Source organism: Tripterygium wilfordii, chromosome 3 (genome assembly GCF_013401445.1).
Source record: "Tripterygium wilfordii isolate XIE 37 chromosome 3, ASM1340144v1, whole genome shotgun sequence".
Lineage (NCBI taxonomy): Eukaryota > Viridiplantae > Streptophyta > Magnoliopsida > Celastrales > Celastraceae > Tripterygium > Tripterygium wilfordii.
In genome coordinates, this window is record NC_052234.1 from 13205446 (window position 1) to 13225923 (window position 20478).

Genomic DNA, 20478 nt, shown 5'->3' on the forward strand with positions numbered 1-20478 from the left:
ATAACCCAATCGAGTGATATATAAGTAAAGTCTTGACACTTCTCACACAAGTGACACGTTTTCTAGGCCTAAGAATCATTGGCGATAGCTCAAGAAAAATAAATCTATGCAGGCCTGTGGCCCATAGCGAACAATATCCTTAATGTGTTTGGACTTAGATTTTCAACACACTTTGATAAAATGATTGTATGTGACATATATTGTAAAATTGTTGGGTAGTGGAATCCCCACTCCCCAGTTGTTCATTAGTGAAGATCTAGTATTGGATTTGTAAGAGCAATGGAAACATGCGCATGCACCTATGGATTCCACTAATTTCGCAGAATGTAATATAATATGGAATAATGTTGTCTTATTTAGACACCCATGCATCATTAGTGTCCATAATTACTAGAGTAGCTTATATTCCCTCACTGTAACTTAGGCATCTCTCTCTCTGTGAGTCTTGATTATTGTAAAACTAAAAAGACATCAACTTTGCTTGTGATCGCAAATCTAAAACTGTGGACTGAAAGGGGGAAAACCCATCATTACAAAAGAAATATGAATCCAAAATGGACAATTTAATAGGACACTTTACCCTACAAAAACAGAGCACCCATACCTTTTAATTTTCCAATTTTCTGAAGAAACTATGTAAGGAAGATAAGCCACTTTAAACTACACCTGGTTAGAAAACCTACACAATAATACAAATCTAGTAGAGAAGATCGAGTGAAGGAATCCCAAGAAAGGATAGAGAATTTGGCATGTTACTTAAGAAAGACAAAGGTATCTAAAAGAAGTCTACAAGAAGATCATTTTCACAGGGCATATATACTTTCTTTCTTAGGGATTTACAAATATTCCAAATAGATCTCTGCAGCCGCGTGGTTAGCATAAGTGCTACATTATTCACCCACATGCCTTGAAATTTACAATAATAGAAAAAATTAATTTAACTTGCATTAAAATCATGAGTAGGATAGGATTATCTCATAAGAAAAGATGGGTCTTTGGTTTGCTGTTGTTTTTCACTTTCACCCTATTTCTTTTCAATGCTAAGTAGAGAGAGAGAGAGAGAGAGAGAGGGAGGGAGGGAGAGAGAGGCATGAATTATTTATGGTTGGAACTTGGAAAGGATGTATATGAAAGAAAAATAGTGTTAATAGAAGAAAGATCCAAAAAACCTCCTCTTTCCATTTGTTCAAGGATTGAAACCTGACCTGTTGATTTCCGATTAGGGGACTCTCAAATTCTTAATTCTAATATAAAGGTTGTATTTTTGTCACATCATCACATATAAAAAGTAATTTTACACTTGTCTCTATATTTATTTATCTCTTACATTCAAAAACCTATTTCACAAGTTTATAAATATAAATTCATATCTGCACCATTGGATAAAACCTTATGTGACAAAACTACATCATACTTACATCAGGCCTATTACAAGTCCATGAGAGGGCGATGTGAAGGCCATTTGTCAAGGTCACCATTTGCCATGTGAAGTCCATTTACTCCAAGACCAGCCTATATATAAATTAAGGCAAGCGACATGATGCGCACCGAACCCGCCTGAGTCGCTTTGCTTTTCGCTCTTCATTTTCGACTTGACACTCAAAGCCCACCACAAAACCCTAATTGGTAATTGCTGTAGATCTAATCCCGCGCCAATTCTACATCCAAATTCATGTCGTCGACCATTGCCAGGTCCATCCTGCGGTTCAGCGCATCCAGGACCTCAGCGGCGGTAGTGAGGTTCGCCCGTCTTCTCTCCCTTACACAGTTTCAGGCTCGCTAATTGAATTTTCTAGATCACGGCCTCGGAGGAGATCATCAGTCTTAGAAAGTCGATTAACAAGTCTATCTACCCATGGTGACTCCAGGCTCCAGCATCTCCAACAAAGTCTCCAAACGCGCCTCCGAGGAGATATGGTGTTTTCAGAAAGTCGATCTGCGGCGCCTCAAGTCTACAAGATCACCGCCTCTGAGGAGATCTGGTGTTTTTAAGGGAAACGATCTGCAGAAACTCTTAACAAAGTTCTCCTAACGCGCCTCCCGTCCACAAGTTCGCCGCCTCGGATAGCGCTCAGCTCACCTTGTGTAGTCAATCTCGGTCTAAGACTCATCGGCCAGTCACACATTCATATCCCCAAGGACGTCAAAGTGTCATCTCCACTAATGATTCGAGGTCGGTTTCTCTGTATCTCTCCTATTGTTCTCTCTCACGTTACAGATCGGATCGAGCTCTTGTTCCTTACATTTTGATTGCTACAGTTAAGGTCTAATAAATGAAAATTAGCTTATTGTTAAGGAACAATGTTTGTTTGTCCATGCTACGCCCTAAGTCTAGTTAAAATCGTTTGCGAAACTTCAATTTTCTTGCAGTTTCTCTCCAGCCAAACAGAAAATTAGTAGCGTGATTAATGTTTAACATTTATTATTCACGCCATACGTGTTAACTGTTGAATGATCATGTTTTTCTGTGAAATGATTGAATTAGTTATTTGCTTTGATGATGTAACATACCGCCTTAATAAATAGGTGAACTGCCTTCTCTCTAAAAGTTTCATTTAATTTTCTTGCAGTTTCTCTCCAGCCAAACAGAAAATTAGTAGCGTGATTAATGTTTAACATTTATTATTCACGCCATATGTGTTAACTGTTAAATGATCATGTTTTTCTGTGAAATGATTGAATTAGTTATTTGCTTTGATGATGTAACATGCCGCCTTACTAAATAGCTGAACTGCCTTTTCTCAAAAAGTTTCATTTAATTTTCTTGCAGTTTCTTTCCAGCCAAACAGAAAATTAGTAGCCTGATTTATGTTTCAGGCGTCTATGTTAGTCGCCATTATTCATATAATCTGTGTTAAATGATCATTTTTTTGTGTGAAATGATTGCATTAGTTATTTGCTTTGATGATGTAACATACTGCCTTAGTAAATGGCTAGAACAGTCCTTTCTTTAATTTTTTCATTCAATTTTCTTGCAGTTTCTCTCCAGCCAAACAGAAAATTAGTAGCATGATTAGATTAATGTTTCAGGCGTCTTCGTTAGTCGCGATTAACATGTATTATTCGTACCATCTGTGTTAAATGATATGATTGCATTAATTATTGGCTTTAATGATGTAACGTACTGCCTTAGTAAATAGCTTGAACTGTCTTTTCTCAAAAATTTCACTGTACATGGCTTAAGTTTTGATACTTTAGGTTATTGGTATTCAGCTAAAGTTTTATACGTTTGTCCAGAGAATTCGATGTTTATTCTAATCTCATCAGTTTTGTGCAGACATCGATTGGGTTACACCTTTTTGAGGGCAAATAAGTCACGTTCACTGAATATAATAGATTGTTTATTGTTGAACAAGCCTATATGCATGGAATCTTCTTTTGGAGTTTCTGAATCATCCACAGTTGGGATCTTTTGATGGAGAGTTTGCATGGTGTCGATACTGCATGCATTCATAGTTTAGATTTGTAACTTTATGACTCAACCTAATAACCAATAGATTCAAACCCTTTTGCAAGGAAGCAAGCGCTTATTTGTGTACCTGTTTTTACATTTGTTCCACTTCCACCATACTGGAGTATATTAATCTTTTTTCATCGGCCTGTAGGCTTCTTTTAAATAACTCCTGCAACATAGTGTTTTTGGCACCATATTTTTTAATTAACTATCTAATGTCTTAAGGTTAGAATTACTATGCTTATACTGGCAAAATATGTTGCCTTGCATATTCTGGTATTCATAAACTATTATCATAACTCATAAGATACCCTTTTCTTTCAATATACATATTCTGATACCCTTTTCTTTTACAGATTTCACATGTACAGTTTCTTGGAAGAGGCTCAAGCCAATAGCTATTACATCTCGTGGTAATGTACTTTGCGCTCTCTCTCTCTCTCGTGTGTTTTCACTACTATCAAATGAGTTTTGGGCATAAGCTGTAACATGTCTTTGTACTTTGTACAGTTTCTTGAGTTTGCAACTAGCTCTCCACCTTGTGTTAAACAACTTAACATTAGGTATCTCAATTCTTGAGTTTACTGTTAACAAACAGAGAGAAGATTTGTGCGAAGGTTCATGACTTTTGCATTGGGTTCTTCGATTTTTGTTGATGGTAAAAGTGTTAGAATATGTTTAAAACGTTGTTACAATGATAACCTTTATCCATGGTTTCCAGGATACAGGTGAAAATGCCCTTTGTCAACTAAAGGGACTCTGGAACTCCACCGCATCTAATTACAATTTTCCGTTTCGGGAGTTACTGCAAGGAAGGCAGGCTTAATTGGTAAGTTCCTCCTTGGACTGGATGTTTTTCATGCAGGAGGTGATGTAGGCAAGTGCTAGCTGGGAAAAATGGCCTTATAGTTGAGGATTTAACAACTACCTAAACAGTTGAAACAAAAAAGGACTGGAAAACAGAGATTTTATAACAAAAAAGTAATAACCTAAAAAGACAGGTATGAAGTGTGGGTTAAATCCTTGGGCGCTTGCAACAGGGTTATTTTTAGGTGTTTTAAGAATATATCAAATCTGAAGGCCACCTTAGCCACAGGTTAGTTTATCTGAGGTACGATCTTTAATGGTCAATGATCATTCTAATGGTGCTGTGAAATGGTTGCCGAAATAGCCAATTGGAATTAGACCAGACTTATAAATTGACCTTTAGTTGCCATCTAGAATATTTTTCTCTCTTTGAGTAATCTCTGTCAGCAAATCTAGTGCCGTAGTGCCATCATGGTGGGCCTCCCTGGTAATTGAAGTTGGGCTGTACTTGAACGTAGAACTTGGGCCGAAATTATTGATTCATTTCATTGGGCCACGCCCATCAAATTTGTGCTTTAAACTTTTTCATCGGGCTAATGTCCACTAATAATAGGGCTAGGGCCCACCTTATCATATTTGTAAAAATTTGAAGCGACTTAGACGAACGATTAAGAATGAGACGTTTGGTAAAAAATGGGGGCTTCAATAAATTTATCGTGCTTTTGGGTTCAAACTATTTAATTGGGCTTGTAAATTAAATTTTGGCCTCAACTCATTTATAAGGTTTCATATCACAACTAATGGCACGGTACTCTGATACTAAAGTTGGGCCGTACTTGAAAATAGAACTTGGGCCTGATTCATTTCGTTAAGCCTTGGCCAGCAAATTTGTGCGTAAAACTATTTTATTGAGCTAATGACCACTAATACTGGGGCTAAGACCCACCTTATGAATTATATACTCTAATGCACTATGTCGGGCCACGCCCATTCTTATTTGGGTATGCGCAACTAAATGGGCCAAAGCCCAAAAGGCCACTCAAACTTGGCCCAAAAGCTAATTCAAATCTGGCCCAAAAGCGCTCTACAACTGGGCCCAAAAGCCAAATAAGCTCCAATGCACCTTAAACTGGGCCAAGAGTCCACTAAAACTGGGCCCAAAAGACGACCAAAACTGGGAGAAAAAGCCCACCAAAACTCGATCAAAAAGTCCATCAAAAGTGGGCCCAAAAGCCCACCAAAACTGGGCCAAAAGTCCATTAAAAGTGAACCTAATAGCACACTAAGATTGGGCCCGAAAGCCCATTAAAATTGGGCTAAGGACCAACATAAATTGCACTTAAAACAAATGGGCCTGGTTCTAAAGTCCATGGACTGACGAGGGATTTTCAGGTTGGTCTTACGGCCAATTACAAAGAGAATCAGTTACATGGGCTTATTGTCTTTGGACAAGTTATTTTGGACCGAAACCATAGAGTAGAATTGAATTGAATCCAGTGGGCCGTGAGACTAATGGGCCTATAAGCCCCACTGACTCAATGCCAATACTCCTAGGTGCCGAAGGGTAGCTTTAGTCACCCTGATATTTTTTAAAGACACCCCAATTTAAGTTAACCACCCCGTACAAATCAATTGCCAGGGTGTCTTCTAAAAAAACTAGAGTGTGACTAAAGCAACCAGGTACGAAATTAAGTGAAGAGGCCTCTTGCAAAATTAACTGGGCCCAATAAGCCCAGTCAAATTACGCTTAAGGACCATTTGAAGAGGAACTAGACCAGCCCAGCGAAGAGGAACTACACGCATGCCCATACCCCTTGAAGTTGCCCCAGTCACCATTAAGAGGACATATATGTTTCCGAGCGGCCCGCCACATCTGTTACATCAAACCCATTGAAGCAGGGCTGAATAGTCAATGGCAATTGTGAGCCCATTGCATCAAAGCTTTGTTGTCCTTTTCATAAGATATTCCAGCTGTTTTTCAAACGTTCAAGGGCCTCCTAGATTGGTTACTTTTTCGTCTACTTTGCAACAAAGTCTCGGCCAATCCCTTTCTTACCTTCTATCCTTTTCTGGCAAAATACGCCACCAAATCAATAAGGTGGGATGGGTAATAAACCACTGCGCCGATGGCTGCATCCCACATTCCCTTTCGATTGAAGTCTTGGAACACATCTGCTTCTGAAAACTTGACATGCAATATACGCTTCACAAAACGTGTCAATTATTTCTGTTAACAAATCAATTTATTAGACAAGCAACTAATGAAAAGAACTCATGTTTTACCACACACTGCCATAATCTATTCATGAAAAAAGGGGGAACAAGAGGTGCATATTGGCTCATGCCCACAACAAAGTACTAAGGGAACATTTGGTTCATAATTGTGTGAGGTGAGTATGAGATGAGAGTAAGGTGGAATGAGTTTAGGATTCCACCCTCCAAAAATCAACCAAACAAGGGAATATGTTAATCCCACCCTCATTCCCCCTCTAAACACTAAGCAAATGCGGAAATTCCCCCTAACCTTATTTGCCTATTCCTCAAAAGCACTATCATGATCCTAGAATAACTGAATATTCAGAAATGATATAGTGAAGTTTCAATCAAATGAATGCAGAAAGAACACCATCCCACAGAGCAAAAACACTCACTACTACAAAAAAATTCAACTGATAAATGGAAGTCCGTTTTCTAGAGAGGTTAGCAAAGCAGCTTGAAATTCTTTAGTTTTATAATCTCATAAAATTATGACGGTGACAATTTACTTTGTTGATCATTTAAAGTTCTAAAACCATGCTAGAGTAGACAAGAGTATGCCACCTGTGGTCAGTCTGAAATCACAGCATTAGAGTAGAAATTTAACCACCATAAAGAACAAAAATTAGATGTCAGTGAATACAGAAAATATGGAAAAGAACTTACATTCCAAGTAAAACATTGAATGCCTCAATCGAAGATGCCAACCGAGTTCCAGCACTAGTCTCTGAAGAGGAACCCACAGGCCACAGCAAGAGACCCCCCCCAGCCCCCACAAACCTAGCTTCTTCACTGCCAAGAAATAAAAAGAAAAAAATCAAATTATTAAATAGAAACAGAGGACTCGAAGATTTCCACTAAGCTAAGAAACCAAAGAGCATCCACATCAATAACAGTTGCCCCTTTGGCATTGTTGAGGAAAGATACAAGATTGTCAGCAAAACAACAGCAGCTCCAGGTTTGCTGCATCGATTCTTTAGTGTGGAGATGGTATGCTTGTAGATCACCTCTACAATTGTATCACATGATGCAAACTTCAACCGCGTATCAGTTAGAATGAATACCAATACCACAAAAGTGTAAAGCAGCAAGTGTAATTAACATAAAAAATTAGAATTAGCTTCCACGAAAAGACTGGACCCAGTTGAACTGACCACAAAATTATAGAGGGGTCACAACATATAATGCTTCAGTGGGGATCAATGTCCAAGCGAACAGGTAATATGCCTTGCCTTTTATTAGGAGCTGGATCAAAAGGAGTATTTAGTGAACTACTGTACAGGTCCTTTGTCACATAACTTCGAGTTATCCTGTTTTGTTTAGTCTTGTGGTTGTTTGATTAGGAGGCCTTTAATGAGAGAGGAAACATATTAGTATCAATCATTATTATTCAGCAACATTAGAGCAGACAAAGCACTTAATAAGAAACTCATCTCAGTCAGTGGTTGTTCAATATAATTTCAAAGTGTTTGAAGTTCCAGAAATGGCCATGAGAGATCAATTTCCTTCTTGAAAGACTATGAAAGCCACCGGATGGAAATTTAAAGACACGCAAAATTGAATGAACAAAATAAACAAACAAAATGATAAATGCTAAACGAAAAAAATCGCAGATGATATTTAACAAGACTAAACCATAAAGGAAAGAGATAAGACAATCAATAAAGAATGCAGGCTCAATTTACAACGCAGGCTCTCGAACAAATTTGAGTCTCATAACAAGATTAAAGAACTGCAGAGAAAGAGATAAGACAGGTATACCATGAGATACAGTGTCTTGTGTCTCTTCTATGAACTCTGCAGGATCGGAAATAAGTAAAATAAACCTTCACCAGAAACATGGCATACTTTTAGGTGTTTATCTCCAGTTATAATTGCACCGCTCATAATAAGTGCTTGTAAAAGAAATCATGTAATAAAAAGCTAATCAAGTCTCCACAAAGTAATGAAAAGAAAAGGTATCCAAAACACATCTAGAAAAGTATTATATGCTGAAATCTGAATACATATATACCTTTTTTGCTTCCCGACTTCAAATGATCTGCCCATATTTTTTTCTTCCTAGGCTTCATTGATACTGGGATCCTATTATGTGAATCTATTGAGTGAATAAATCAACAGATTCGTTAAAATGAATTTAATTATAAAGAAATTCAAAACAGCCCTAAACAGTCATGCAATACAGATTGATTTTCTAAGAAAATCAACAATAAAAATAAAAATCATTGTTCAAGAAAAAAACACCACAATTGTACTAATCTGAATCAGAGTTTTCACTCTTAATAAGGTAAACAAATTATGGAAAGTAAGACTGCGTGATAGTCACTACAATTAATTTCATTCAGAAATCAGAAACTGAGAGAAGATTGTGCTCATATTTCTCTATTTTTTTATATGTTTAATTAACGTCAACACAAAACTCGTCAGAGTGGAAGCTAAACAACTACCTTTACGAGAATGTATAGAACATGAGCTAGTTTCAATTACTTATGCGCCTGATTAAGTCTCTGGAATCATAAACTTCGAAAAAATCAAAAGAAAATTTAAAGCCAGAGACACAAAGTTCTACTCTACTCATTGATCATCTCTTATATCATTGAAGTAAATTTTGGATGCAGTGATTTCACACGAAAATCAAATAGCAAGTAAAATAAAGATGCCGAGCATTTATTATTAGCCTAAGTCTCTTCTGTTTGGATGGAAATAAACCGCAAGAGAATAAGAGTAACAGAAAGGGGAAAAAAAAACTCTCAGGTTCAACGTTAGGACTCAATCGGTGTCCCGTCAAACAAAATTGCCTCAGCAAACCCTAATTATTCGTTGTAACAAAAATTGTCAAGAAAACCTGTAAATACAAAGCGATAAGGATGTCAGACCTTATTCAGCCGCTTCGACGTCACTTCATGATTCAACGCGGAAGATCTTTAACGTTGCGCAACCAAGGTCTCTTACACAGATCGCACTAACGCTTCCACGTCCTTAAGATCTCAACGTGCGAATTACCGATGAGGTCTCCTCGACATTGCGCAAGATTGACAGACCGTAGACTTGTTTAGACAAGCAGAGCACGTCGTCGGCGATGGCGATCCACGAAACCCTCTCAGTATTATCCCTCGGAGGACAACATCAAAATTAAAAGGGAGAGAGCCTCAGAGGCGTGAGTTATACGCACAGCCGCGGGAGTGGACTAGCACTAGGCCCATACTTAAGGCCCGGCCCACAATAGAGTGGGCATTCTTCCTCCTCCCTATCCACTCAAAAAATACCTACTCATTGTTGATGCAATGATTTCGCACGAGAAGTGTTGATAATTTATAACAAAAATATCAAATAACAAGTAAAATAAAATAAAGATGTTCTGTTTGGATGAAAATAAACCGCGAGAGAATGAGAGTAACATAAGGAAAAAATCTCTCAGGTTCGATGTTAGGGCTCAATCGGTATCACGCCCAACAAAATAGCCTCAGCGAGTAACGATTGGAAATCACCAAACCCTAATTTTTCGTTGCAACAAAAACAGTATACGAAGCGAAAAGGATGACAGACCTTATTCGGAAGCTTCGACGTCACTTCAGGATTCAACACGGAAGATCTTTAGGGTTGCGCAACCATGGTCTCTTGCACAGATCGGAGTTCGGACTTACGCTTCCACTTCCTTGAGGATCTCAACGTGCGACTTACCGATGAGGTTTCCTCGAAATTACGCGGTATTGACAGATTGGAGAATTGTTTAGACAAGCAGAGCACGCCATTGTCGATGGGATTGCGATCCACGAAACCCTCTCAGTTTTATCTCTCCCTCGATGTGAATTCTCGGAGGACAATACGGAATTTAAAACTTAAAAGGGATAGGTATCGGTTACTAAAACTAGGCCCATACTTAAGGCGCGGCCCACAAAAGAGTGGGCTTTCTTCTCCCTCTCTATTCACTCAAAAGTCAACTCACAAGTCACACTTACCGGCAAAAAAGAAAAGAAAAAGTCACACCTACTGGCTACTAGAGTTTTCCCCATTTCGCACCTACTTTTCTGCAAAATTATACTTTCTCCCTATATGCTTTAGACAAATTAGTTCACTTTATGACTTATAATGATCATACCTATGACATCTGTAGCATTCAACATTGGATTTTTATGCTGACTTTGGTCTATAACTTGTTGAGTGGTAGTCTCCTCGTCCTTCTCTTCTTCATTTAGAATCATGAAATTGACTAACATGGTGGTGTTGTTGATGGTTTGTGCGATTCTTCTTTTCTCTGCCTCTTCCTCTATTTGGTGTCAGAAAATGATTATTAGTTGAGACTTTCAATGCTTGTTCCTGTTTAATTTTCTGCTCATGAACTTGCAAGAATCTTGTAATTCATCAATCGAAAATTCATTATCAGTGATGTGATTGAGCAAAAAGGAATTATGGGGATGAACTTGCAAGAATCTTGTAATTCATCAATTGAAAATTCATTATTAGTGATATGATTGAGCAAAAATGAATTATGGGGTGACTGTAAAAACACAATACTAAATTACTAATCACGTCATTGTGTGTCGTGAAGTGTTGTTTCCATAAAAAATCGAGGCCCAGTGTTACTGGATAAAATAATTACACAGTTTGGTAATGGGTAAAAAACCTCAAAATTCCTCCCCATCACAAATCTAAAATGACAAAAACCTTGCGAACTGTAGCAGAGGAGACCGTTTCTCCACACAAATCGAGATAGCTAGTATGCACCCTTTCAACTCTGTATTGTCTACCTTGTTGGATCCTCAGTTTTACATGAAAAGCAGCTGCTTTAAGACTCCATAGCCATAAGCGAAGAATTCAAAGATCCCACCCAATACGGCAATACTCCATCTTGGGGATTTTCTTGCTGAAACTCTTCAGTCTCAGCTAATGAGTATCCTGGGCTTTGTTCCTATCTGACCCAGGATCTGATTAGCCTGAAAACCCTCAATCCCTTGCTAGCCCATATAGGATTTCGTATTTTCTACTCGCTGGGGTATTCAAGATCATCGCCAATCAAAAGTTACTCTTGATTAGGTTTTTTCTTTAAGAGATCAAAGAAATCGCAATTGTGAATTGGGTTTCTGGGTTCTCGTGAAGATATGAATTTTAGGAGTTTGGAAGAGTTCTGGACATTCTATATGAGTCAACACTCAAAACCATCGACAAGACGTTGGCACTTTGCGGGCACTGTTACAAGTATTATAATGTTGCTGTTCTCGTTGCTCTTTAATTGGCGGTTTATCATCTTTGTGCCTTTGTTTGGATATGGTTTTGCTTGCTACAGCCATTTCTTTGTGGAAGGGAATGTTCCTGCCTCTTTTGGGCATCCTTTTTCGTCTCTTTTGTGTGATTTCAGGATGTTTGGGTTAATGCTAACAGGCCAAATGGATAGAGAGATCAAGAGGCTTGGGAAAAGGCCTGTGTTGCAGGTTTTCTAATCATGATGTAAGCAGGTTCTGCTTCCTCCGTAATCAAATTTGCATCTCTAATAGGGAATTGCGGATGCCTTATGTACTCACAACTTATTTGTGCTACCCAGCTATAACATTTTTATTTAGTTTGATTCTTCGAGTAAAATAAACTGACGGGTTTCTGGATTTGATGTTTATATCCCTATTGTTGCATTACAATTGATTCAGTGTTAATATTTATTTGTTTGGTTGGGTATGGTTTCGTGGGAAGTTGGTTATGAGTTAACTTGTAGTTTCTGGTTCGTCCAGAGTATCAGACATGGCTGTTTGATTTGTTTTCAGTGTTTCCATTGAATTGCAATGAAAAATTTTCCTTTCTTGGTTACTGCGTGATGAGAAATTACTTTGAATATTCCCTTCGTACATGACTATCTATTTCCCTCAAGCAGCCTCACAAAATTACAAAAAAGCTACAAAGGGTTTGGGGATCCAAAATCCAATGCAGCATAACTATTCATTCGTATATGTTACAAGTTCGGACCTTCTGTAATCTTGAACTCTAGAGTTTTTGCCATGCAAAACCCCTTTTGAACGGTAGATGATCTGTCTCAAGTTGAAGCCTTCGGTAGCACCCATAGTTCTTGGCCAGGCAAAAAATAACAACTGCTGTGCGTTCAATCTGGAGTGTCTAGCATGTACTAAACATTGTGATCAAAGGTCAGTGTTGCGAGAAAATGATGGTAAAGGCATGGATTCCTGCGGACGAAGGATGACGAGCACGCCAAACATGGCAACCATCGGGAGGACAATGAGCCACTTCAATAGTTTATAGTAATACATATGGAATGTCAGGGAAAACTCATCTGAGAAATAGAGTCCATTCTTGTCCACCATCTCGACTACAACAGTCCCAGTGGTCCTGACTCCAACGGTTGGAAGCTTAATTTGGAATTTTCCGGGATGGCTAAATATCTGGTTTTGCTTTATCTTTCTTTCTCCTTGGTAATTTCCGGGCACTAACAAAGTTATCTGCATAGATACATTGCAAAAGGAAAATAAATATATGAAAAAATGTAAAGGTCAAATGCTTTTGAAAAATTATAAAGCATGGGAAAGAACTTACGGTGACATTATAAGGTTTTTGTGAGCCAGAAGGGAATCTGTATTTATCTACAATCTCAATCTCCACCCAGAAGCTCTTGCCTTCCTCATCACGAAACTGTTTTGATCTAGGTGTTACGTAGACTCCTTCACGATTGTACCTGTTAGCTAGGTTATTTCTTCCTTGATTGTTTGATCTCCATGCCTGAACAGAATTATATTTAAATGATATTTTAAATGCTGCGAAATTTTATTGGAAAACACCAAGAAGTGAGTTCAAGATCTATCCTGCCTTGAGGGGATGATGTGGAGCAGGAGTTGAGAAGCAAAAGACATTCCCATTCATGGTTGTAACAACTAGATCGAGATCATCTCCACCATCAATATTGTCTGCCAAGACCATGCTATATCTACAATTAAAAAATCCACGTTTGAGATAAATGTACAGAAGAAGGAAATCTAAAGGAATAAAACAAAAAGCCATCATAGTGTAGGATATAAGAATCTCTTACGAAGTTTCGCCAATATCGACAACATCAGCACAAGCTGTAGGCCCATCTATTAGGTATAGGTAACCATCAAAAGATGTTGTAACAAGAGTGAGTCCCTTGCTTTTTTCCCCACGTTTGCTTAAATCAACAAGTAGAACTTGATTCATCACTCTCCCGTGGGTCCGATATGGGTAAGGACCAACAGGTTTACCATCTCTGCCACTAAGAACGTATATATTGCCGGATAGTGTTGGAACCACAACATCAGTACGCCCATCCCCATCAACATCACCTATGGTTGGACCCTGAGGAATACAAGAGTGGAAATTATATCACTCTAGCATAAGCTCTGATCTAGGTAGTGCCCATCAGCTTATCCTCTAAAACAAGACACATTTATTGTCATATTTAAGGCACAATACATTTCAAGTTGTCAGACAAATAGAAAAAAGAGCACTGAATAGCTCAAGCAATGGCCGCGTATCCTACATTTGGTCGTAAGAACCACTTATGTATTGCATCAGAGAGTAATAAGATAAAACTAGACAATACCCACACACAAAAAAAAAAAAGAATACAAAAATGAAATTACAAATATCTGTATCAAAAGAAAATCATAAGTATTTTTGCATCTTTTTTTTTTTTTTTTTTGGTGGTATTGTCTTCAAGTCTTGTTTTATCTACATTAGTGGTTCTTATGACCAATAAATCTATATCAAAAGAAAATCATAAGCTAAGCATTTTTTATAACTTTGAATAACTAGTAGCCTCCAGTAGTTTAGTAGAAATATAGCATCTACCACACCAGTTCATGAAGAGATCACATTTGAGATTTCCTGGAAGTCTCTTTCATTTGGATTAATGTCGAACCTTTATCATAAGATTGACAACCATATCAGTTGGAAAGAGCATTAATTCATCATAGTCTATTTGTCTGCACAAAAAAACCTACACATGGTAACAATTTGTCAAACTTTTGTGCAGCGTACGTATATCGCCAATTCGCCAGAGACAACTAACTTCAGTATTTACAATTATTGACTATGAACAAAATCCCTAGTGGCAAAACAAGTAAAAGGTAAACCACTCCGTGCACAAAGTTCCTGTGCTGAAGGCTGGGTTGGGGAACAGCAAGCTATACATAGCCTTACCCACGCATTGTGGGGAAGAGTGGAAGACAGTCAAAATAGCAATCAAAATTTGAAATAGGAAAGGTTTTTCATATGTAAGAGTTGCAAATCTTTCTAAATGCATTGCCCAACAACCTTATATCTCGGAACTGTATTTCTTGATCCACTGCAACTTACCTGGGAAACAAGACTTTTAACATGAGCTTCCCAAATTTCCTTTCCTTGCGCAGTCCATGCAGCAACATTCCCATGTGTATCAGTAGTCACCAGTTCAATTTTGCCATCATCATTAACATCAGCTGCAATTACTGCACCTTGAATTTCAGCCATTTCAAGAGGGAACTTCTCTCTGATTTTTCCTGAATAAAAGAAACGTTTTTAGGATCAAAATTGTCAGAGGGAAAGAAAGGGTGTACCAGTATCAGCTTCAAGTAGCAAAGGAGAGCCAAAAGCACTTGGGAATTTTTTACATTAATACAACTAAAACATCAAAAGTTTCAGATAATAAAGCTTATAAAAAAATAAAGCCGCTGACATACTAACCACCAGGTCAAGGATTTACCCCAGGTGCTGTCAATAGGGATCGAAAGTTCGAAATCTAGGTACCAAACACCATTCTGTCAACAGCTATTTAAAACAGCTTCTAAGACCTATTATTGGTGAACAAAAGCAATGCCAGACTGGATATGATAAAAAATACTCAATTGGCAGCCCACCAAGACAACACACATGGTCCTTATGGAAGCTTTTTTTTTTTTTCAAGAAGACAAAGAAATCAACACAGGCAAGGTATAAGAGAAGATCAAGAATAACATCATGAGGTTTGTCGAAGTTCAGGATAGCTTACATAGTTGGAATCGAGATTGGATATTCTAGTCATCCACTTTTGTTTCATTATAGATACAAGTGTGTAATGCGTACTTTGGGTTTAAATATAGATTTTTAGCTCAGTGTTGAAATGCTATCACATAACAGGTTTAGCAAAAGCCAACTCATAAAATATTTGTTACTTCTATAGAAATATGTTCCAGATCACAATAATGAGTGTAGTTTCTACACATCCTATGTGGTTTCACATAACAGAATATAACTAACACTACCAGTAGCAACAACTGTCAGACCACGGAGAGAATTTGCCATACTTTTCTTTTGACGAAACATTTTGATTAGTGACTAAATTATATGCCAAAAAAGGGCCTATAAAATCAGGTGATGCTGAATTAGCGAGATTACTAAATTGACTGAACTTGTACCAAGCAATCATCTAAAAACCACTAACTTATCGTGTTCCTATTTTTTCAGAGATAACAACCAATGAACTTGCAAAATAATGCAATACATTAGACACAAGTAAAATTTTCATAAAAACAGAAGAGGGCAGAATTTGATTTACCGTGATGGTCCAAAACATAGAACAAGCCAAATGAAGTTCCAACAAGAATGTCCAAATTGCCATCACCATCCAAATCCACAACAGTTGGAGAAGAATATATGTACGCACGGAACTTTGCAGTATCTGTGCTGAGATCTAGTTGTGTAGTCCACTTAACTTGCTTTGTATCAAGATTGAAAACAACAATAGCACCAGCAACATATTTACCAATATCAACATCACCCAGCTCCTTCATATGATCTGGGTTGTCATAATACCTGACCATTTCTTTCCCAATAGTTAGTGCGTAATCACCAGTATATTCAATTTTTGTCAGTTTCCTTAAACGGCAAATAACATAATTAATTTAAACTACATCTGAAAAAGGGAAAGCATACAGATACCAAATAAAGCCTGGATAATAAATACTATAAGTTAATGTTTGCAGTTTTTCTTTTCAAAAGTAGATATGTCATTAAGAAGAACAAAAAGAAAGGGGTGCACTAGAATATGGGCAATGAGAGATATGTTCAAGCTTCCAATGGGATCGTCTAAATAAAAAGCCAAACATATCCTCATGTTGATGTAAACCAAAGACAATATCTTAGATGCTTGAGTTATACTAAGAATTATATGGTCAAAGCAACTTGAAATAAAGAGACACTGCCAAAGTAATCAATTGATTCAATTGGTGGGTAGACTTGTAGAAACAGCACATGCATCAGCATCATCCCAAAGTCTTACAACAATTTTGGGTCAGCCACATGAATCATGCCGTTATTCTGCAATTAGGATACCCTCTCCACCAATACTACCTGGCCCATATCATTTTCCATCAATTCCATCCGTGTCTTTCTTTGATCTCTCCCTCCTTTTAGTCTCTCTTACTAAATTTTTCTCAATTTTTGTCACTAAAGAACCAACATCTATTAGATGGGAAGATCCAACAAAAAATAAAATGAAACTTTCGCAGATTTATTACTATCTTGAATCAATGAGATTTTCTATCTGTTCACAGCAAACAATAGTCTAGGTACCAATTACATTAACTGCCATTAATCATTCCAACTTTGAACTTCATAAGTAAAAGGAAAACATGTAAATAAATAACTTATTATGAAAGCAAACTCACTCGTGATCAAAGAAGTGCGAGACTGCAACAACCATTTCTGATACTCCATCGTTGTCAATGTCTGCTATAACCTGACCAAAAACAAAAAATGTAAGAAACTTTCATCTTGTTTGCATCCGATGTGCAAGTTCCTTTTCTTCTTTAAAAAACAGAAAATTATAAGCTAAATAAAGGAGACACAGGCATTGACTTAAGACTTACAGGAGTGCACAAAATATGTGCGTCAATATTAATGTAATCTTTCAGTTGCTCATGTTGACCCTCAGTCCACTCCTCATCTCCCCACATGGATTCATCCACATAATCATCATAATCATAACTATACTCATCACCAAGCTCATCATTATCACGCAATAACTCAAAAGATGAATCTGCATCTGCTTCCAATCCCTCTTCATTTTCAACAGTTGCTGCACGTATATCCTCATTACTATTACTATTATCATTATCTTTGGATTCAGAACCACCATCCTGCAACCCGTTCGAATCGTTATCTTCTAGTAGCCTTCTCCCTGTACCTGTCAAGGTCTCAGATTTATTTGATCCGGATGAACCCGCATTTGCAGAAGAATCATCCACACCAGTAGGCAGCTTAATGTTTGTTCCCTTTTGACTTTCATTCACTTTCTTTACATCTGCTAGATTGGATACATTCTCCGGATTTGACACATTTGTTGGATTGGGCATATTCTCCATACCAATGTGACTTTCTGTAGATGTAGAACCTGAACTGTTTCGCTCAGGTGTATTTCCATTTGTATCTGCAAAAGAATAAACAGGATTTACTGATGTTGCCATAAACCCAGCACTCTTAACAATCACTTGAATTTTTCTTTGGGGAGAAACTCAGAATAAATATGAATAAGAACAATGCATTGAATTCAACCTAGTACAGCGTGATGAGTCAAAACCTAATGAAAATCAACTAATGGATATCCTCAGGAGATGAGAAGTTTGTTTTATTGTAGAATGCTGTTAAGAAGCAAAGATAAAACATTTTTGTTCAGCAGGTAAAGATACCAGAAGCAACTCAAAAGTTGCATAGTCAAATAAACAGCTTGCTTGGTTGATAAGTAGAAGTTTGAATTAGATGAAAGGAAATTTTGTAGAGGCTGTTTTAAAAATAAGAGTTACTGACGAGTCTTTGATTTCATTTCAGTAGCCTCCAAAATGAGTTGGTCATCGTCAACATCCGGATGAGAACGGTCCACTGGGTCAGGATGCAAACCTACGTGCCAATCTTTACGAACCTTCAGACGAGGTACCACCAATTTTTCTGTCATCATGTAGCCTGATACCCTAGAGAATTATAGAAAATATTGCAATGAGATTGGGTATACTGGGATGCAAGTCCCTAGATGAGAAAGATCACATTTTGACAAAAGAAAATATTGCCATGAACGTGACGTGAGGAGCATATTACCTGAAAAAGAGCACTTCGCCATTGTAGTTAGCCAAAGCAATTTCTCTCACGCCATCCTTGTCAATATCATACAAGAGAGGACTTGCATGTACTGTTGATTGGTGAAAGGCGGGCCAACCTGGTAAATGATTGAGCAATTATGAGAACGGGCTCTGCATCACTAGAGCTTGATTGTCTACTTCTGCTAATTCATGTTACATATTTCTAATGCAGCACCTTGACTAGGTCAAACAGAAACCATTATTCTATCCCATCGAAACAGCTCCTACAATTACTATCTTTTTGAGTGCAAGTCACGAAGTAAAAAAAAGATAAACTACTCCCATGCACAAGGCGCTTGCAATGGGCAGGAACGAAGACATACAATATATAAGTAGACCTTACCCCCACATAATACGTGTAAAGAGAGTTTCCAGGAATTGAACCTATGACATCCAGATTGCACTCATGCAACTCTACCACTGGGACACATGCTCGCATGTGGACATCTTTAACAATTACTGATTTCCACAAATTATGAATAATTAATTTAGGGTGGAGAACTATGGCAACAGAGATCCCATGTAAACTATTCGTGTAGTTTATTTCAAATAAGTGAAATAAAGTCTTCGATAATGATGATGATGGTTGCAGAGTATTCCATGCATATCCAGAGATGAAAATATAATCACGGTAAGCACCTGGCATTTTATCTCCATCAGAACCTTCTAGAACTTCAAGGTAGTGAACGAATGAGGGCACCACTACATCAAGTTTCCCATCACTGAGAAACAAGAAGAAAATGCAATTTCAACATACCATAAACGCAATTCAGTTCGCATGCAAAGCCAAAGATTAGAGCTCGACCTAATTATACCCCAAAAATACGTACAAATTACTACCTGTTGATATCTGCAATCAATGGAGTGGCATAAATGCTAGAACTAACTTCTGTTTGCCATCTCAGCTCCAGATTCCTGGGGCATTGTGTATTTAACAACGCATCCTCATCTCTACACACAAAAATCAGACAAATAGTTGATTATCCCAACACACTCACACAAAGCCTAATTGAGTCAATAATTTTCAAAAACCAACACTATTTGACTAACTCGCCAGGAATTCTAAAATTGAACGATAAATCAAGATCAAAATAGACTCACAAATCGGGATAACCGAGGGTATCATCAGTGGCCTCCCGTGACCGGAACTTATTCGCTGGGGAGTCATCGCCATGAGCGAAATCCAAGCAAATGAACAATAGCAAACAAGTCAACAGAACCCTAGTCACTGAGAGATTCATCCGATCTTCTTCGTTTCACTTGACAGAAAGAGGAGGAAACGAAAAAAAAAACAACTAATCAAACTCTTTTGGAGAATAACTGTATCGTATCCCTAATACCCAATAAGATAATACAACAAAGATCAGTCAGGAGCAGATAAACCCTCGCCAATATGCTAGGGTCTTACGATCCTGTAGAATTTCGACGGAGAACTGGAGAAGCGAACGAGAATTTGGAGCTGAAGACAGTTGAGAGGTCTGTACTATGGCATTCCTAATTTCCTATGACGCGATATTAATTGTCGAAAATACCTCTCACCGGGAGTTGCAATTTGTAAAACGCTACAGAAGGTCGCTACCGTTTACGGTCTGCTTGCCCCAATAGCGGTCTGTGTCAAACGACGTCGTTTATCAATTGGATTCGAGGTTCGTCACAAGGGGTCGAGAACTTTAATTTGCATCAAGTCCTGCAGACGAGCTACCATTTTGTCATCAAACATCCTCGTTGTTATGGGAACATCTTCTTCTTTTTCATTTTTTTTAATGTATAATCTAGAGAAGAACGTAAAACCTTTAATACGCTTGCTAGAGGATGAGATTGACCTGGGCAAGAGAAACTAATTCTCATGACTCGGAAGTT

At 37.8% G+C, this 20478-nt stretch overlaps 3 protein-coding genes and 1 long non-coding RNA gene across 28 annotated transcripts; 2 read left to right on the plus strand and 2 right to left on the minus strand.

Annotated features, from left to right (window-relative positions):
• Positions 1-1532: 1532 nt before the first annotated feature.
• LOC119988023 lies at positions 1533-4955 on the plus strand. The gene is made up of 3 exons (XR_005465531.1): positions 1533-2173; positions 3811-3867; positions 4176-4955. It is a non-coding gene; the product is annotated as an uncharacterized LOC119988023 (long non-coding RNA).
• A 504-nt stretch (positions 4956-5459) lies between these two features.
• On the minus strand, positions 5460-10343 carry LOC119987928. 25 transcript variants are annotated; one of them, XM_038832876.1, is made up of 6 exons: positions 10064-10343; positions 9394-9764; positions 8532-8602; positions 8279-8343; positions 7184-7309; positions 5601-6464 (listed from the first exon to the last, which is right to left on the minus strand). In XM_038832876.1, the coding sequence occupies exons 3-6, from the start codon at positions 8564-8566 to the stop codon at positions 6352-6354; spliced, it is 339 nt and encodes a 112-aa protein (XP_038688804.1). In that variant the 5' UTR covers positions 8567-8602; positions 9394-9764; positions 10064-10343; the 3' UTR covers positions 5601-6351. The 25 variants fall into 25 exon arrangements, 11 of the variants coding, with proteins under 11 accessions (XP_038688804.1, XP_038688811.1, XP_038688798.1 ...); XM_038832883.1 differs by having other exon boundaries at positions 5601-6446; positions 8532-8615; positions 10064-10342; XM_038832870.1 differs by having other exon boundaries at positions 8532-8615; positions 10064-10342.
• A 676-nt stretch (positions 10344-11019) lies between these two features.
• Positions 11020-12313, plus strand: LOC119995269. Its single transcript, XM_038841730.1, has one exon. It carries the CDS (start codon positions 11617-11619, stop codon positions 11953-11955), a length of 339 nt encoding a protein of 112 aa, XP_038697658.1. The 5' UTR covers positions 11020-11616; the 3' UTR covers positions 11956-12313.
• LOC119995267 (protein DEFECTIVE IN EXINE FORMATION 1) lies at positions 12297-20109 on the minus strand. Its single transcript, XM_038841725.1, has 13 exons — positions 19720-20109; positions 19459-19569; positions 19258-19340; positions 18578-18695; positions 18293-18453; positions 17356-17915; positions 17155-17225; positions 16044-16300; positions 14828-15009; positions 13542-13825; positions 13322-13439; positions 13052-13234; positions 12297-12957 (listed from the first exon to the last, which is right to left on the minus strand). Exons 1-13 carry the CDS (start codon positions 19857-19859, stop codon positions 12640-12642), a joined length of 2586 nt encoding a protein of 861 aa, XP_038697653.1. The 5' UTR covers positions 19860-20109; the 3' UTR covers positions 12297-12639.
• Between the last annotated feature and the right edge of the window lie 369 nt (positions 20110-20478).

Bases quoted from the DNA above. Each gene is read 5' to 3' on its own strand.
- LOC119995267 (XM_038841725.1), bottom strand. From the start codon at position 19,859: ATGAATCTCTCAGTGACTAGGGTTCTGTTGACTTGTTTGCTATTGTTC. The intron at 17,226-17,355 runs GTAAGTCTTAAG...GTTTTTGGTCAG, and splicing joins CACATATTTTGTGCACTCCT to GTTATAGCAGACATTGACAA. The intron at 16,301-17,154 runs GTGAGTTTGCTT...AGAAATGGTCAG, and splicing joins TCGCACTTCTTTGATCACGA to GTATTATGACAACCCAGATC.
- LOC119987928 (XM_038832837.1), bottom strand. From the start codon at position 8,589: ATGAAGCCTAGGAAGAAAAAAATATGGGCAGATCATTTGAAGTCGGGA. The intron at 7,310-8,278 runs GTATACCTGTCT...ATTTCTTGGCAG, and splicing joins ACAAGACACTGTATCTCATG to TGAAGAAGCTAGGTTTGTGG. The intron at 6,465-7,183 runs GTAAGTTCTTTT...CGTTTTGTGAAG, and splicing joins TTCAATGTTTTACTTGGAAT to CGTATATTGCATGTCAAGTT.
- LOC119995269 (XM_038841730.1), top strand. From the start codon at position 11,617: ATGAATTTTAGGAGTTTGGAAGAGTTCTGGACATTCTATATGAGTCAA.